The 20,277-nt window shown below is 39.8% G+C and overlaps 1 protein-coding gene across 1 annotated transcript; it reads left to right on the top strand.

The window, feature by feature from the left end:
• LOC145955900 (uncharacterized) lies at positions 1–550 on the top strand. The gene is made up of 2 exons (XM_083071302.1): positions 1–34; positions 108–550. The coding sequence occupies exons 1-2, from the start codon at positions 1–3 to the stop codon at positions 548–550; spliced, it is 477 nt and encodes a 158-aa protein (XP_082927428.1).
• The last annotated feature ends 19,727 nt before the right edge of the window (positions 551–20,277 follow it).

The raw sequence follows: 20,277 nt of genomic DNA, 5'->3' as shown, positions 1-20,277 counted from the left end.
ATGCTGGAGCGACTCGTAGGTGGTAACAGGACAGGTCAACGACACCTTCCAAATTAAAGAACCAACGTTGTTACTATACTTTCATGCGTTTAATAAACTGAAAGCAGGTTTCGAAGATATACAAGTCAAACACACGCCTCGAGAAATCAATATGAGAGCCGATCAGTTGGCCAGGCTAGCTAGTAGCAAGAAGGTTAGCCATTTGCGCAACATGATACAACAAGAATTGCCAAAGCCAAGTATCACACAGACCGAATGCTTGCAAGTTCAGCAAGAAACACCCAATTGGATGACCGGAATAATAGAGTACTTAGTAACCGGATCATTGCCTATTGATCCATTGGAGGCGAAAAAGATGAGAACCATGGCGGCTCGATACACCCTGATCGCGGGAGAATTGTACAAAAGGGGGTTCTCATCACCTTTGTTGAAATGTTTGGCGCCGGATCAAGCACAATATGTAATCTGGGAAATACATGAAGGCATATGCGGAACTCTAGTGGCGGATTGCTCAAAGTCGTCCGGGCAGGATATTATTGGCCAACTCTAGTGGCGGATTGCTCAAAGTTCGTTCAACAATGCAAGCCCTGTCAGCAACACGGACTGTTGATGCACCAACCCCCCGAGGGGCTACACTCCATTGCCGCCCCCTAGCCATTCTCTATCTGGGGTATGGACATTTTGGGACCTTTCCCGCTAGCAAAAGGCCAAGTCAAGTTTCTTCTTGTGGTCGTTGACCATTTCACCAAATGGATCGAGGCAGAGGCAGTGGCTACAATCACGGCTAACCACGTTCAGAAATTCTTTTGGAAGAATGTTATTACCCGTTTCGGAATCCCGTATGCTTTGATAACGGATAATGGTTTGCAATTCACTGACCGCCGTTTCAACGAGTTTTTAGCCGGGCTAGGGATTAAACACAAAATGACCTCGGTAGAGCACCCCCAAACCAATGGGCAAGCCGAAGCGGCAAACAAGGTCATCCTTAAAGAGCTGAAGCGACGCCTCGGGAAAGCTAAAGGGACATGGCCCGAGCATTTGCCAGAAATCTTATGGGCTTACCGTTGCACTCTGCAAAGTTCAACCAGAGAGACCCCTTTTCGGCTAACTTATGGCACAGATGCCATGATTCCGGTGGAGGTAGGAGAGCCTTCCTTGAGGCGAACACTATTCAATGAACAAACCAATGATGAAGCACTAAGCGTCGAATCGGATTTGATTCATGAAGCGCGTGACCAAGCCCTTATCAACATGGAGGCTTGCCGAACCCGATTAATCCGAAAGCATCAATCGAAGGTCAAGCCGCGAGATTTCCAACCCGGTGACCTGGTCTGGCGAGTCACGGGAGAAGCACGAAGGGACAAGGTTCAAGGGAAGTTGGCACCCAACTGGGATGGCCCCTACCGTATAATGCACAACTTGTAGAACGGAGCGTACAAGCTGGAAGAACTCACAGGAAAAGCCATCCCTCGGACATGGAACGCGACACATTTAAAGCACTATTTTAGTTAACGAACGCAATGTAATTGTTTTGGTGCACTCTTTTCCTCTCCTCGGGTTTTCTCCTCTTAAAAAGAAAATGTGAAGAGGTTTTCCCGAGAGAAGGTTTTTAACGAGGCACCATGTTAATGAAACAAACTTGTGAATCTTTTATCTGCTCATTGAAAACTAAATTCCATCCCGATACACTCGCTCGATCAAGGACGAACATTTTCCCTCCCGAGCACCCTCGCTCGGTCAAGGATGAATAAGTGAATCCCTCCCGAGCACACTCGCTCGGCCAAGGTTGATAACAATTCCCTCCCGAGTTTAACTACTCGGCCAAGGACGAATATTTTCCCTCCCGAGCACCCTCGCTCGGTCAAGGATGAATAAGTGAATCCCTCCCGAGCACACTCGCTCGGCCAAGGTTGATAACAAGTCCTTCCCGAGTTTAACTACTCGGCCAAGGACGAATATTTTCCCTCCTGAGCACCCTCGCTCGGTCAATGATGAATAAGTGAATCCCTCCCGAGCACCCTCGCTCGGTCAAGGATGAATAAGTGAATCCCTCCCTGTCGCCACCGGCCCAAACGGGCCTCGGCGATCGCGAAGACGGTCGAGCTCGCTTTTATTTTAGTTTTGAAAATGTATTGGATTATTAGAACGACTTGTTCTCAAACTGAGACCTTGTCGATCTTATCCAATTTATTTATTAAATGTCTCACCAATCCATGTTAATCCCAAGCGGGACCCTCCATGGATTAGTGGTTTTCGTAGTAAAAGGGTTCATGGAGTCGCCACCAATGTTTTACTCAAAACATTGGAAAAAGAAGTTTAAGGCAATCGATTCAAAAATCGACTTCGGCCATTACAACCAGAGTCGGGTAAGGGAGTCGGTTACGCGTGGGGAAGGTGTTAGCACCCCACAGCGCCCCTTTCGGGTTCCCTATGACAGATTATTTAACAATTATAGTGCGAAATTACTAAATTACCCCTATTTATTCTAAGCAATAATAAATTAACTATCTACATGATGACAGTTTAAATATGTACAATCAGAAAGCAGTAAAAGAAGGGATTTTTAGAAAAGACCTCTTGAAGCGTGCTTTTTATATATCAAGTAAAACTGGGAAGCTTTTTGGCGTTCCCTCGCTCTACAAGCCCGCTCACTCCTTCCTAAAAAATTTTAACTATGGAAATCCGGAGGATTTCCCTTCGACTAAGTTCGAATCTCCAAGCTAAATGCTCGGAATTCCAGAACTTCGTCGGATCGACTCCCAGAGAGATTTCTAGGGTAGAACACTGCTCAAAAACCCTAGAATGCTCAAGGAGGGAGTCAAAACTCAGTCCAAAAGTGTCAAATGACGTCCAAATGACGTCTTATTTATAGGGAACAGGCGCAATACGGTCCCTGGAATCAATACGGCCCGTATTGAAGTTTTGAACTTCAATACGGCCGTATTGAGTTCAGTGCGGCCGTATTGAAGTTCAGAAACTTCAATACGGCCGTATTGAGTTCAGTGCGGCCGTATTGTAGTTCAAAATGTTCAATACGGCCGTACTGAACTTTTGGGAGGCCGTATTGGGCTTCATTCCCTCCACTTTCTTATTTTTTGCTACTCTAAGACCTCTAAACCTACAGATTGTCATCCTAGGGTCTTCCAGGGTCTTCCAGGAGTCCTTTCGGCTGACTTTCCTTCGGTCTTCGAGAGTCTTCGAGTCTTATTTCCGACCCGGACAATTTTAGGGGTCTACAGCTGCCCCCCCTTTACTTAGTCGGACGGCCTTTTGGTGTACCGGCTGACAAGTAAAGGAGTTGACCCAATTGTCCGGGTGATGTGCCAACCTTCTGACTTGTAGCGTCTTCCGGTGGAAAATTGTTGAGTAGCCTCTCCAGGTTGAGTTTGCCCTCTCCAGGGTGAGTATTAGTCGTCGCCTCTCCAGGCTCATTGCATACCTCGGTGCTCTGGACATCTGGGTAGCTGAGTATTGCCTCTCCAGGCTTGTGCATACCTCGGTGCTCTGGACATCTGGGTAGCTGAGTATTGCCTCTCCAGGCTTGTGCATACCTCGGTGCTCTGGACATCTGGGTAGCTGAGTATTGCCTCTCCAGGCTTGTGCATACCTCGGTGCTCTGGACATCTGGGTAGCTGAGTATTGCCTCTCCAGGCTTGTGCATACCTCGGTGCTCTGGACATCTGGGTAGCTGAGTATTGCCTCTCCAGGCTTGTGCATACCTCGGTGCTCTGGACATCTGGGTAGCTGAGTATTTCCTCTCCAGGCTTGTGCATACCTCGGTGCTCTGGACATCTGGGTAGCTGAGTATTGCCTCTCCAGGCTTGTGCATACCTCGGTGCTCTGGACATCTGGGTAGCTGAGTATTGCCTCTCCAGGCTTGTGCATACCTCGGTGCTCTGGACATCTGGGTAGCTAAGTATTGCCTCTCCAGGCATTTGTGATAGTTTTGTCTCCACAGTCCACGATGCTGCTTCGACGGTTTTTCTGATTTTGTGCCGCTGAGGGCTGGATAACGCAGGGATCCGTCTAGGGGATGTGCAGTCATTCATAGGTTCCTGTGCCCCAACTTGCATTGCATTGTTGGTACCCATGGGGAATTTCTGACTCCTTGGGGTGTAGACACAGATGCTCTCTCTCTGAGTTGAGCGATGCCTTATGTTTGGCTGACGTCCTTTTGACGTAGGTGGAGTATCCCGGTTGTCCTTATTCGGGTGTCTCTCTTTGATTTTCTGATTTTGTAGCCTCTGTGTAGGCTATTATCCACTGAGGGTTCTGGATGTTGATTTTGATTTTGTCTCCACAGTCCACGATGCTGCTTTGACGATTGTTTTTGATTTTTGTGCCACTGAGGGCTGGATAACGCAGGGATCCGTCTAGGGGATGTGCAGTTACTCATAGGTTCTTGTGTCCCAACTTTCCTTTGCATAGTTGGTGCCCATTGAGGAATTTCTGTTTCCCTGGGGTGTAGACACGAAGATGCTCTTTCTGAGATGAGCGGTGCCTTATGATTGGCTGACGTCCTTTCGACGTTGGTGGAGTATCCCGGTTATCCTTATTCGGGTGACTCTTTTTGTTTTTCTGGTTTTGTCGCCTCTGTGTAGGCTGTTATCCGCTGGGGGATTTTGTCATTGATTGTGATTAGCCTCTTCTGTTAGGCAGATCATCTTGACGCTTGATGTTTGGCCAAGAGCCGGATTCCACTTGGGGAATGATTATTGATCCTTTGATTTTTTCCTTTTTGTAGGAATGCCTCTTGAGTAGGCGACTGGGGATTTGGGGATCTTATGTATCCCAGAGTATTATTTAGGAAGCCTCTACAGGCTTAGACTCACTCAATGCCTGAGTTGGAGAGCTATCTTCCACTGAGGAAGTTTTAAGTCCTTTGACTAGATATACTGCTTGGGCGATCGTGCTTCCATTGGGAATTTTGTCGATCTTGCTTTGATAGCTCTCGCTGGGGATTTGTTCCGTGAGCTTGAGTTGGGGTTTCTCTGGGGAGTATTATTTCTACGAGCCTCTCCAGGCTCAATTATTCTGTACGAGTATTATTTCGGCAAGCCTCTCCAGGCTCAATTATTCTGTGGGAGTATTGTTTCAGCAAGCCTCTCCAGGCTCAGTTATTCTGCATGAGTATTGTTTTTTGTTCAGCCCGAGAATGCGAGCTGAGACGTCTTTTGGAGAGTATTATTTCGGCAAGCCTCTCCAGGCTTAGTTATTCTGTATAATTTGTTGGATTTTCTGTATTTTGCCTTTTTGTTGATTTTGGCTTTTTCTGTGTTTTTGCCTTTTTTGTTGATTTTGGCTTTTTCTGTACAGAAATGTCTCTGAGGAGTATTATTTTGGCAAGCCTCTTCAGGCTCAGTTATTCTGAGAGAGTATTATTTCGGCGAGCCTCTCCAGGCTCAATTATTCTGAGAGAGTATTATTTCGGCGAGCCTCTCCAGGCTCAGTTATTCTGCGAGAGTATTATTTCAGCAAGCCTCTCCAGGCTCAGTTATTCTGAGAGAGTATTATTTCGGCAAGCCTCTCCAGGCTTAATTATTCTGAGGAAGTATTTTTTCAGCAAGCCTCTCCAGGCTCAATTATTCTGTACAAACTGAGGAGTATTGTTTGTATCCTTGCCTTTTTTCGTTTTCGGCTTTTGTTGACTGCTGTCATACACAAGCAATTTTCTATTTTTTCTATTTTATGCAATTGCCTCATGAAGAGGTCTTTGAAAATTTCTTTGTGGCCAATACGGCCATATCCATTTCAGTACGCCCGTATTGAGTTGAAAATTTGTTCATAACCCTATTTTTAGTACGGGTGTACTGAACATGGTACGGGCGCATTGTTTTTCTGAAGTTTATATTTTTTGTTTTTTTTCAATAAACAGAGAATAAGTGATCTTCCATTACACCTATCATCTGTATGCATGTATGCAGTATGATGCACGTAATTCTATTTGATTCATTTTTCAAAAGAATTAACCGATGCGTTTTTTGCTTGGATTTTGCCATTCCTCCAGACGGACTGTGCGCTGCCGATTTCTGTAACCGAGGAATGATGCATGTTATATTGAGATTTGGTGTCATCAACCAAATGATTTTCCTTTCCTTTAGAAGATGTGTCAACCCTCCTATTGACTACTATATCTCCATGTTTTCACTAGATTATTCAAAAATCGTTTGGGACAAGAGAGAAAAGAAGGAAAGGATATATTTTTTTTTCTTCGAAAGTTTGTGTTTTAGAGGGGATTATTTATTTTTTGAAAAATGGATTTTGTAAGAATGGCTTGGCCAGTGGTAGGCTTAAGTGTTTAGGCTTGTTTGATTAAACACTTATGAAGTTAAGCACGTCTTGGTTATTAACATTTGTGATTTGACAACTTGGATAGCTTTTCTTGAGCCCCTTTGTTGAATTCAGTTGGTGGTACCATCATGGATTTATTCTGTTTTTCGATTGCCCTAACTTTTGCCTAAAACACTCATTTGTGGAGTTTTAGCGGGCTTTTGTTTTTGTTCATTATTTTGTAACCCTAATTTTTGCCTAGGTCACCCTTTTGTGGGATTCCTAGCGGGTCTTTTGCTCTTATTTTTGCGCAGTCCCCTTTTTGGGTTTCCTGCCGAGCTTTTTGTTTTTTAGGATTTTTGTCCTGAATGGATTTCTTTTTATCCATGATGGCACTTATTGAGGCCAAGGAAAGGTGCTCCAAGTTGTCACACACTTCCACATAAAAAAGATGCGGGTTTATTTTTATTAAGACGATTTTAACCTCATTTATGTTTATTCAAACAGGGTTAAATATTGCGGTTTAGAATTTTATTGTAAGCAAGAAAAGAAGCAATAAGAAATAATGAAGAATGATTTTATTATAATCATAGTGGAAACATGTGCCCTATCGAGGCTCGGGGGTCGGGCTGTCCCCGAGGAGTAATCTCTAACAGTCATCGAGTTTATACATCCCTATCGGAAGAAGAAAAACACTTGATGACGACAGCCGGCCTTGATATTTGTGAACCAGCCTTCCTAAAGATCTGGCTTAAAGAACGTCGAGGAGGATCTTGATTCCTCTTCGTTCTTTGATCTTTAACGGGGTTGTATCCTAACCCTTGTTTCCCCGAGTTCTCCTTAATGATGGGTAGCTCGGGAATTCCTTGGGAATCCTTGCCAAGTCCTTGTCCAGGCAAGTATCCGTGCTTCGTGAGCATGTGGGCTACCTTCTTCATTTCTCGGGGAAACGTCTCAACATTGGCAATTTCCAATGCTTGGAAGGCGGTTTCCAAAGCTTCCTCTGCTGCATCCACATAAGGTATGTTGGATGGCTTGCTGATGAGTATGTCATCTTCAGCTTGAACAGTCACCAGTTTGTCACCCACTATGAACTTGACTTTCTGGTGGAGCGTAGAGGGTACAGCTTTCGCATCATGAATCCAAGGTCGGCCGAGGAGACAGCTGTATGCAGGAGTAATGTCCATTATTTGAAATTCGACGTTAAAGATAGTGGGTCCGATTTGGATTGGAAGACTGACTTCTCCCACCACTTCTCTTTTAGAGCCGTCGAAAGCTCGAACGATCATGTTGCTTGGGCGCATTTGGACTCCCTTGATTGCCATCTGATCGAACGTTCTTTTTGGCATCACGTTCAAGGAAGATCCATTATCCACCAAGACCTTCGCGATGTGATACTCCTTGCACTTTACAGAGATGTGCAAGGGCTTGTTATGGTGCGGTCCCTCGGTGGGGATCTCTTCATCTGTGAAGGTGAGGTGATCATTAGCCGTGATGTGACTAACAATCCCCTCAAATTTGTCTTGGGATATGGTGTGTGATACATACGCCTCGTTCAAGACTTTCAACAGAGCTTGCCGATGCGGTTCGGAGCTTAGGATCAACGACAACAAAGTGATCTTCACTGGTGTCTTGTGAAGTTGATCCACAATGGAGTACTCGCTCTGTCTGATGAATTTTAACAGCTCATCAGTCTCCTCCTCGGATTCTTTTTCCTCGGTTTTATCTTTTCCTTTTTCTTTATTCTTGGGAGCTTTATCATGAAGATCTTCGGGAGTGTAGATCCTGCCACTCCTAGTCATGCCCCCAAGTCCAGCGATATTGGAGATATCACTGTCGGCAGAAGTATGGATGTCGTATATCCATGGCACAGCCTTATTCGATTCGTAAGGGAAAGGTCTTGGAGCGACAATCCTTAACGGCGTGGGACCTTCCCCTTTTTCTGTCTTGATTACCAACAACGGAGTTGATGTGCGCTCGCTTGGCGCGGTTGTTGGCTTACACTTAATAACAAATGGCGTGCGATCCATCTTGAACATACGCATCGATTATTTCTTTCTTTTTATTAATGTTTATTAATGAATTACTAGGAGGGATGTACGAAATGAATGACTCCTAGATCCCTCCATGATCTATATGCATGATATGAGATGATGACGATGAATATGCATGCATTGTGTTTATTCAACTAAGCATTATCATGTTTTTAGGATGTCCCTAAGATGATGCATGATATTGCTTGGTTTGGATAAATAACCCTTTTTTCCTTTTTTTGGGTATTTTGTTTTTTGTATTTTTTTTTGGGTGAAAAGGGAAACTACCTACATGAATGTGATGAAGGTAGATGTTAACACCATGCAATGGAAGATTCTTATTCCTATTTATTTTTATTTTAAAAGAATAGGAATATTGTATGTTTAAAGAAATGCAATGTATGCTCAAACAATTTCACATAAACAATGCACAAACAATTCACTCATCCACGAACAGTCACGAGCGAATCACGAGGTAGGGGTATCCTGCAGAAAAGTGCATATTCAAGGTGGATCTAACTGTTCTCACCGGTCTGAGGCCCCCAAGGTGCCCCCATTATAGGGACCCAATTCCTCTCGTCGTAAGCCGATGGAAAGCTCCAACGCACTGTCGGACTCGAGTTCATGGTTATCACCTTGAGTGATGCTTTCCGACAACGGTCTACGGGCACCTATAGACCCATTCGACAACCGGCCGTACTAACATCCACTCCCTATGGCTTACCACTCATGCCCCCGGGTATAGAGGGAACTGTTGTGTGCAAATGTTTGTGTGCAATTTATATTTCAAACAATTGCGAGAATTTAAACATACAACAGTTATTAAAGCCAAATAGATAAACATGTTATCATACAAGCAAGGGGTAATGAAGTAATTTTAACTTTTATTTGTTAAAAATAATCTGTCACTAAATGGGACTGACTCTCGAGGCTTCCCCAGTGGAGTCGCCATCTGTCGCCACCGGCCCAAACGGGCCTCGGCGATCGCGAAGACGGTCGAGCTCGCTTTTATTTTAGTTTTGAAAATGTATTGGATTATTAGAACGACTTGTTCTCAAACTGAGACCTTGTCGATCTTATCCAATTTATTTATTAAATGTCTCACCAATCCATGTTAATCCCAAGCGGGACCCTCCATGGATTAGTGGTTTTCGTAGTAAAAGGGTTCATGGAGTCGCCACCAATGTTTTACTCAAAACATTGGAAAAAGAAGTTTAAGGCAATCGATTCAAAAATCGACTTCGGCCATTACAACCAGAGTCGGGTAAGGGAGTCGGTTACGCGTGGGGAAGGTGTTAGCACCCCACAGCGCCCCTTTCGGGTTCCCTATGACAGATTATTTAACAATTATAGTGCGAAATTACTAAATTACCCCTATTTATTCTAAGCAATAATAAATTAACTATCTACATGATGTCAGTTTAAATATGTACAATCAGAAAGCAGTAAAAGAAGGGATTTTTAGAAAAGACCTCTTGAAGCGTGCTTTTTATATATCAAGTAAAACTGGGAAGCTTTTTGGCGTTCCCTCGCTCTACAAGCCCGCTCACTCCTTCCTAAAAAATTTTAACTATGGAAATCCGGAGGATTTCCCTTCGACTAAGTTCGAATCTCCAAGCTAAATGCTCGGAATTCCAGAACTTCGTCGGATCGACTCCCAGAGAGATTTCTAGGGCAGAACACTGCTCAAAAACCCTAGAATGCTCAAGGAGGGAGTCAAAACTCAGTCCAAAAGTGTCAAATGACGTCCAAATGACGTCTTATTTATAGGGAACAGGCGCAATACGGTCCCTGGAATCAATACGGCCCGTATTGAAGTTTTGAACTTCAATACGGCCGTATTGAGTTCAGTGCGGCCGTATTGTAGTTCAAAATGTTCAATACGGCCGTACTGAACTTTTGGGAGGCCGTATTGGGCTTCATTCCCTCCACTTTCTTATTTTTTGCTACTCTAAGACCTCTAAACCTACAGATTGTCATCCTAGGGTCTTCCAGGGTCTTCCAGGAGTCCTTCCGGCTGACTTTCCTTCGGTCTTCGAGAGTCTTCGAGTCTTATTTCCGACCCGGACAATTTTAGGGGTCTACAGCTGCCCCCCCTTTACTTAGTCGGACGGCCTTTTGGTGTACCGGCTGACAAGTAAAGGAGTTGACCCAATTGTCCGGGTGATGTGCCAACCTTCTGACTTGTAGCGTCTTCCGGTGGAAAATTGTTGAGTAGCCTCTCCAGGTTGAGTTTGCCCTCTCCAGGGTGAGTATTAGTCGTCGCCTCTCCAGGCTCATTGCATACCTCGGTGCTCTGGACATCTGGGTAGCTGAGTATTGCCTCTCCAGGCTTGTGCATACCTCGGTGCTCTGGACATCTGGGTAGCTGAGTATTGCCTCTCCAGGCTTGTGCATACCTCGGTGCTCTGGACACTCGCTCGGCCAAGGTTGATAACAATTCCCTCCCGAGTTTAACTACTCGGCCAAGGACGAATATTTTCCCTCCCGAGCACCCTCGCTTGGTCAAGGATGAATAAATGAATCCTTCCCGAGCACACTCGCTCGGCCAAGGTTGATAATTCCCTCCCGAGTTTAACTACTCGGCCAAGGACGAACACTTTCCCTCCCGAGCACCCTCGTTCGGCCAAGGTCGAAACCGAAATTCCCTCCCGACCAAACAACCATTACCACACCAACATTAAACAGTTATTTATGCCCACCAATAACGAAGTACCAACCCTATCGGCCAAAGAAAAACTTGGAAAAAACTTAGGACTCTGTCAGAATCAGTCTTTAAAGTCGAATCGGTCACAAATTCATACGAATGGAAGTGAAAAACAAATTCATTAGAACTGTCAAAACGGCACTATCGGCCGAAGGGTACAACCAAATGTGGCTCAAACGGCCCAAAAAGAATCAAAAAGCAAAGACCGCTATACCTATATACATCATTAACAAAACAGATGTATAATAAAAAATGAAACACCAACACCCTTCAATCCGCGTGGGTGGTCTCCTCGGTCTCTTCATCTTCATTCACGGTCGTCCCCGGATCCTCCGCGGGGGCTGATCGAGGCGGCGCCACGTCATCCGGCTCCATGTCATCCGGCGCAGCAGCGAAATCCATAAAATCCCCCTTAAAGAAGTCCTTACTCAGCTCGAAAGAGAAGTCCGGGGGGAAAGTGCCGAAATGATTGGCTTGCCGAACGGCGTGCCAAAACCCTTCCTCGTGCTCCTTCACAATTATACGAATGGAAGTGAAAAACAAATTCATTAGAACTGTCAAAACGGCACTATCGGCCGAAGGGTACAACCAAATGTGGCTCAAACGGCCCAAAAAGAATCAAAAAGCAAAGACCGCTATACCTATATACATCATTAACAAAACAGATGTATAATAAAAAATGAAACACCAACACCCTTCAATCCGCGTGGGTGGTCTCCTCGGTCTCTTCATCTTCATTCACGGTCGTCCCCGGATCCTCCGCGGGGGCTGATCGAGGCGGCGCCACGTCATCCGGCTCCATGTCATCCGGCGCAGCAGCGAAATCCATAAAATCCCCCTGAAAGAAGTCCTTACTCAGCTCGAAAGAGAAGTCCAGGGGGAAAGTGCCGAAATGATTGGCTTGCCGAACGGCGTGCCAAAACCCTTCCTCGTGCTCCTTCATAATTTTGCCTTCGCATTCAGCCCGGAAGGTCGCCATGGCCGCATCGCCTTCGGCCTTCGGCCGTTCCACTTCAGCCTGGAGTTCCTTCACCTCTTCAACCCGCATCCGCTCGGCATCTTCCGCTGCCTGAACTCGACCTTCCATCCCTTCATAGGCCTCCTTCCAGTGGGCCACCTCGGCCTCCAACGCCGCTTTCTCACCAGTTAAAGCCTCTTGCACCGAGAGGGATTGTTGCAGAGCCGATTTAGTATCTTTCAGGCTCTTTTGGAGATTATGCAAGTCTCCTATCGGTTCTAAGGCCATCTTCCGAAATATGGCGGTGGCCCTCATGTGCAACTCGCATGCCATCGCCCACCGAGCCGAAGGAGTGGCCGCATCAAGCATAATATTCCCTTGGGCCGATAGCAGATTAGAAGACATCATTCGGGCCGGCCTGATCTCCTCCGATAAGAAGTCCTTAGCGACGATGGCCGAAGGTACGGCCAAATCTGTGGAAGGACCCTCAACCCTTCACGCTACGATGATCTTCGGCAGAGGTCCCGGCCGGGGCTTTGCTCCTCATCAATTGCCGGTACGACAGTCCCAATCCTTGTTGCGCCATCCAACCTGCAAAAATCAAACAAGTCACACATCAACTCAACAAGCACAATCAATACGAAGTAACAAAACATACCCTCTAAATCAAATCGAGGCCGAGACGACTTCGGCAGCAGCACCAGAAACCGAGAAGGGATGCATTTTGGCAATCCTTTGAGAATGTCTAAAGCCGACAACTCGGCGTCGGTCATCATGTCCTCGGGAAAGTCATCGTATTTCTGAGGCTGCCGGGTCCAATAAAAAGGAAAAAGGGGTTTCTGCTCGGCATCATAAAAATAATTCCGTCCGGCAACAGGGTCTATGATTACTTTCACAAACCCTGATTTAAAACCCTTGAAGGACGACGTGAAGGGCGTCAATAGCGGTCGGTCGACGTTCCGAATCACCGAGAGCCACTTCACAGTCTTATTAGACGGACGAGTACAGAAAAAATGTAAAAATAATCCTACGGTCGGCTCTATATAATGGTATTTACAAAGTACCCTAAATGCTTGCATATAAGCCCACGCGATTGGGTGCAACTGCGTCGGCGCCACGTTCAACACACGCAGAACCCCCATCTAAAAATCGTCAAACGGGGGCGACATGCCGAGTTCTCGAAAGAAACACTCGTACATGTAGAAGAAGTCTCCCTGACCCTCCTGCTTTGCAAGAAAAACCAGGTCTAGCCCCCCAGGGCCTTCGGCCCAGCACCGACGTAACATGATAGGATACGGCTCCCAACCATCCCATCGGCCCAACGTGCACAGACTAAGGAGCCGTATCACGGCAGCCCTCTCATAAAAACGAGAGAAATATGCCGCCACCTCCCCATCAACCCACTCGTACCCCGGAATTTCACAGGGGGGTACTTTTGCCTGTAATCCCCAGGGCTCATCTCAGCATCGGGTAAATCCGAACCGGACGAAACACCACCAGACTCTCCATTACCGTCGGATGATGATTCCCTAAGACCCTCGACTACTTCCACCTCGGTATTGAAGGCCAGCATCTCGGCCTCGGCATCTTGTGCCGAAACCCTAGCACTGGCCGAAGACCCTGATCACAATGTCACACCTTCGGCTGCCATCGCATCAACAAATACTCAACGAAAAGCTTAAAGTAGCCTACCTTAGCAACTATTCGGCTCAGAGAGATACGGGTGTCGGGGCAGTGTTTGCTATCAACAAGGCACGAGTCAAGTTATCATCTACATACCTTATTTATAGGAAATGGCCACGGCAACCCAAAAGCCCCTCATAAATGCTTCTGCAACGAAAGGACACAGCCCCAGGGCACACATCCCAAAGCCGGCTATAGCATGCAACGGTCATTATCAAGTCACACCTCCCGAAAACCACGTCACTCCTACACCCTGAACCCTAAAACCACCAAAACGTTTCAGCACCCAAAACCCCTTCGTCTTTCATTCCTTGGGCTTGGGGGGGTAGTGTACTAGGAGGCACCTTTTCTGCCAAACAATAAGCCGATAGGGGTGCCTGAACCGATGAAGACGCTGACCACAGGTAGGTACCCCTTCGGTCAAATAGTAGGCCGAAAGGGGCACCCGAACCGATGTAACACACTACTACACCCCCTCGGCCTTAGGATAGGCCGAACACCTCCTCGGCCTTAGGGTAGGCCGAACACCCTCTCGGCCTTGTACCTGGCCGAGGACTTCAACAAAGACCAGCTCACGAAGAGCATGGGGCAAAACCCTCGGCATTGACTTAAACCGAACACCTCCTCGGCCTTAGGGTGGGCTAAACACCCTTTCGGCCTTGTACCTAGCCGAGGACTTCAACAAGGACCAGCTCGAACAACACGTGACAAAATTAGACACTTATTATACAGTAATTACCATGCCTGATTAAGAAGAGATTAAGGTTAATTCAAGTGTTACCCATCTCCCAAGACTGAAGGCCCACCAGGCCCAATTGTGTCTCTATAAATACACAGGTGATGTGACATAAATGAGGTACGTTACTATTCAACATAAAGGCATTTATTGCTCCATACCGAATACTTACTTGATCGTTGGAGTGCCTTTGCAGGTACCCTCCCCACCCTTTGGAGACAGTGTTCGGTCGGGACTAAAGACTTAGAAGATCAAGAAGGAAGAACAACGAGAAGAGTGTTCCCCCCCAGAACAGCGACCAAATTTAAGTAGTCGCAAAAATCCTAGTCGCAAAGCTATATAGCGACCAAAAAATTTTCGATCGCTATTTAGCGACCGAAAATTTTGGTTTATCGACCGCAAATTTTGGTCGTTGTTTAGCGACCGAAAATTTCGGTCGCAAAATGGTTGCAATGATTTTGGTCGCTGATGTGTATGGGGACCAAATTAGTGTCCGAATAAATCAGTCGCTAAAGATTTATTTTTTATTTTATTAAATTTTATAGACGTTGCAATTTCGGTCGCTACGAAATACTTATATTTGACCTCTCAAGGATTCTATTTCACAATACTTCACTTTTCAACATGTTTTGTCCTTAATTACACAATTTTTGGAAAACTTCCCAGAAGGTCACCCATCCCTATATTACTTCAAGTCAAGCACGCTTAACTGTGGAGTTCTTATGAGATAAGCTACAGAAAGGCATATGCATATTGTCAGTATAGGTAGTACAAATTATTTCATTTAAGTCATCCTCAAATATACAATCTCATACTTATACTATCTTTGAATCCCTCTCATTTCGGTGTATTCGAACCGTTATAAAAATGTAATAATATATTTAATAATTATATTACCAATAATAATAATTATATTATATTTAATTAATCTTTATTTATATATATTTACTTTTATAATTAACAATCTACTTATTTCTATTTAAAATTAATATTATGATACAATTTAAATTATCTATTATAAATTTAAAATTTAAAATAATAATTTTTATATTTTAAAATGAGAAGGGTTATAATAACACTGTTATAACTTTTATTAAGTGTTACATTGTTCAATAACTTTATATCAAATGTGAATTTTTTAATTGATCCAACCGTTAAATTGAAAGTTCATATCACTTTATATGTTTATATCAAGTTTTGTTAAAATTGAACAACAACTTGAAGGTAATCAAAGTGCTCATATTTTTATATTTTGAAATGTATATGTTACGTCAATTTTATTTTACAAAAATGAAGTATCAAATCATCTTGAATTCATATAAAATTTTGTATATATGATCTAAGAGTAAAAAACTTTCAATCTAACGGTTGAATTTATAAAATTCACATTTTGAATTCATATAAAATTTTGTATATATGATCTAAGAGTAAAAAACTTTCAATCTAACGGTTGAATTTATAAAATTCACATTTAATATAAAGTTATTGAGCGATGTAATACTTAGTAAAAGTTACACATGTGTTATTATAACACTTCTCTTTTAAAATATTATTTTTATAAATTAAATTTTAACATTTTAAATAAATTATTAATTAACTTAATATATTTATTCATCTTAAATCTAAGATATAAAATTCAAAAAATGTATTTATCCTTGTTTTATTTTCTAATTATCAACCATTAATAAAATACTAATTTAAAATCTTATTAAGTTATATCATAATATTTTCATATCAAGTTTAAAACCAGATATTAGTTATAAAATATGTTAATTTGCATTGGAATTTTATTTCAACATGAAACTTTAAAATAAATGTGCGAATAAAAAAAAAACTCTGTTAAAACAGTCACATATTCTATTTGATAGAGAAAAAAAGCAAGGAAATATAACGCCCAATTTATATAATAATAATTATATATTTTCTTATATAATATTTTTGCAATTATATCATTAACAATATTATTTTTTTTTTGAAGATAAAGATAAAGAGAAAGAATATTTTATGAATTTAATACATTACACATCGTTCTAAAATATTTACAATAATGTATTATTTTACACAATATTTCTTTCTTTCACTTCTATTACAATATTTACATTGATAGTGAGAGTAAATTTACAATAACAAATAAAATTATTATAGATTCATCAAATAGCCTCCACATTCTCATTTCCTTCCAAGGAAGACAACAGCTATAACAACTGCAAAATGATCTGGAATCCCAAGTAGATCCATCTATTTTATAATATATTTAATTTAAAAAAAGAAAAGAAAAGAGAGGAGTGAGAACAATATCCAATAAATACAATAATTCAAAAGAATATACAGAATTATTTATAATCAGTATTAAACACACACACACACACACACACACACACACACACATATATATATATATATAAATATATATACACATCATATTAGATTTTCATGATACAATAAAATTTGAATTATACTTGTAGTGACTAGTCAGGATAAATGAGCATTATCATAACACCAACCAACAAAAGGATATTTCACCTTAACTAACATTAGGATATTTCACCTTCATTCTTTACTCATTTAAATCCCCAAGGTCAAACATCTAGCTACAAATAATTCAAACTTTATCTTCTATGGCCATAGAAGAATATTTATCTTCATAAATATGTGAAGAAATAACAAGATGAGTTCAAAATAACACAATTATATCATAGTTGATTATAAATATTTACAATAAATATATTTACGTAAAAAGAATATATTAAGAATACCAATGATATAAATAAAAATGAAAATCATTATAAAATAATTAAACAATATAAAATATGAACACCTTAATAATTAATATGGATAAAAATAATCATAGGTTAATCAAATAAATGAGGTTAGGGACACCCCACTAAATAAATATACATAAAAAATAACATAAATAAATATACACAAGAGTATATAAAATTTTAAAGAGATAAGGTTCTCCTCTCCCTTACCTGGATAAGCAGGAGCTAAAACTTGAGCAGAACCTCTTCCTCTAGATTCCCTCTTTCTTTCCCTCTCTCTTTCTTTCTTTCTTTCTCTCTCTCTCTCTCTAAGATTTTCACCTTCTCACTCAATTATAAATTTTTCACCCCCTACCTCCTATTTATAGGCATTCTGGTGTACCCGGAACGACCTGTACTGAATCCGGAACAGCCCGTTCCGGAGCCTTCGAATATACGCAAAATTTTTAACTGGAACGACCCGTTCCAAAATCATAACGGCCCGTTTTGAAGTTCATGTTTGCACTTATTGACCATAGTTGGAACGACCCGTTTCTAACTAAGGTTTTTAGGAAATTCTAGAATTCCGGAACGGCCCGTTTCCCTTTGGGAATGGACCGTTCTGGAAAAACCCAAATGGACCTTTTTACTATTTTGGAACGGCCCGTTCTACTTTTGGAACGACCCGTTCTGCTGCTTCAAAAGTAACTTATTTTTTTCGTTTGGAACGGCCCGTTCCACTTTTGGAATAGCCCGTTCCGGCGTTAAAAAAAACAGATTTTACAAAAATTTTCACAAATAATTTAAATTATTAAAAACCTTTACAATATTTTATAAAAACTCCTTTTAATTAACTAAAATAACTATAAAAAATAATCTTCATAAATATAAAAATAATAATTAACCATTGTATAAAATTTGGGATGTTACAAGAAACGCATTGTGATGTATTAAAAACTGATAAAAAAGAACCAGAGGGTGGTTTGCCCAATTAGTTAAGGGGGAAGACTTGAGATTTTCTCCACGTAAGTATGTGTGTGGAGTCGAGCTCTACTGTCAACAATTTTAGCCTTTTTAAACAAAGCAGGTGTAGTTATAATAAAAAGGAGGTGTATATATCATAAGTTAAATACTATGAACATCTATGAGTAAATTAAAATCAAAGGGTAATAATTTTTTTAAATTACTAAAAAATATTTCATTTTATAATTGTTTCACAAATTCTTACTAATTTTTGTATAAGTCAATTGCTTTAAAACAATGAAACTAGCACGATTATATCAATTGAATTGAATGATTAAGCCTAACTTTTAAAATAAAAATTGAAATAAAATAAGATTCATGAAAATAATTTCAAAATATATTAGGTAAATAATTTTTATATATAATAAAATTAAAGACAAGGATTAAAATAATCAATGGAGTTAATGTAATATTCATTTATAAATATTTAAATAAATTATAAGTAGCAAGGTATTATTTAATTGATGTTTAAAATAAAATATTTTATAATATCTAAATGAATTGATTTTTAAGATAAACTATTATATACATATTTAATTAATATAATTTTAAAATATATATGTATAATTAGATATAATTTAAATAAATATTTTTATATTAAAAATTAATTTATCATTAAACAAAATAAAAATATTTCAAAATATGGTTGGTGTTGAATCAGTTTCCCATGGTGGGATCATATTCATATATAATAATAGAATCATGTCTCCTCAAAGAAGCGATATCTACCCTAAAGTACTACGAGCATAATCAAAGATAGATAGTATAACGTATTTTAAGTAATTGATCTCATGTGTTATTGGTGTATATATTTATATATATAATTTATTTTATAATTTTTATTTATTAAACTAATGGAACAATAATTATATTTTATCAATTTTAGATTTGTTTGATAAATTTTTATTAATCCTTATATAAGCTAATTATTTTTAATTTAATGGAACTAACGTGTTTATATCAATTGAACTAGATGTTTAAGTCAATTTTGAAAATAATAATGAAAATAACATAAGATTTATGAAAATAAGTTTATTTATCTTAAAAAAATTGGAAAGCACAATAAATTATGTATTTTCATATCATCTAATAATGTAATAAAATATTAAGCATGGTAAAAGAGAAATAAATTTCTCAAGAGAAAAATAAATAAATTTCCTAGATAAATTATTATTTAAATTAGTCTATTTTTTTAAAAAAGGATTCAATTAAAAAGATTATTATTTAATTTTCATTTATAGCATTATGTTTCTCATTTTTTAATACATCATGATATATTAGTTATCTATTTTAAATTATATAATTTGTATTATTTAAAAAAAAATAATTTTATTGGGAGGGTATTGATTTTTATTTCTTATCATTAATATTTTTATCATTATAAAAATAATATTATATATTTTTATATTTGCTTTCATTTAAAAGAAATATATTTCTAGATTTTTAAAAAAATTTACATTTAGCGACCGATTTTAATTTGGTCGCTAAAATTATTATAAATAATAATATTTTTATTTTTTAGCGACCAATTTTAATTTGGTCGCTAAATTTATTATAAATAATAATACTTTTATTTTTTTAGCGACTGATTTTAATTTGGTCGCTAAAATTATTATAAATAATAATATTTTTTTTATTTTTTAGCGACCGATTTTAATTTGGTCGCTAAAATTATTATAAATAATAATATTTTATTTTTTTAGCGACCGATTTTAATTTGATCGCTAAAATTATTATAAATAATAATATTTTATTTTTTTAGCAACCGATTTTAATTTGGTTGCTAAAATTATTATAAATAATAATTTTTTTTTATTTTTTAGCGACCGATTTTAATTTGGTCACTAAAATTATTATAAATATTAATATTTTATTTTTTTAGCGATCAATTTTAATTTAATCGCTAAAATTTTTATAAATAATAATATTTTTTTATATTTTTTTAGCGACCAATTTTAATTTGGTCGCTAAAATTATTATAAATAATAATTTATTTTTTTAGCGATCAAATCCGTTCCGTTGTTATTTTAATCAACAATTATTATTTTAGCGACCCATTTAGCGACTGATTATTTGCCACTAAAAAATTTGGTCGCTAAATTGGTCGCTAAATTAAATTTTGCAAC

This window comes from Cajanus cajan, chromosome 1, assembly GCF_000230855.2.
Source record: "Cajanus cajan strain Asha chromosome 1, NIPB_CcT2T_4, whole genome shotgun sequence".
NCBI lineage: Eukaryota > Viridiplantae > Streptophyta > Magnoliopsida > Fabales > Fabaceae > Cajanus > Cajanus cajan.
The sequence above is the reverse complement of the archived record's forward strand: the minus strand, read 5'-3'. Positions and strand labels throughout refer to the sequence as shown.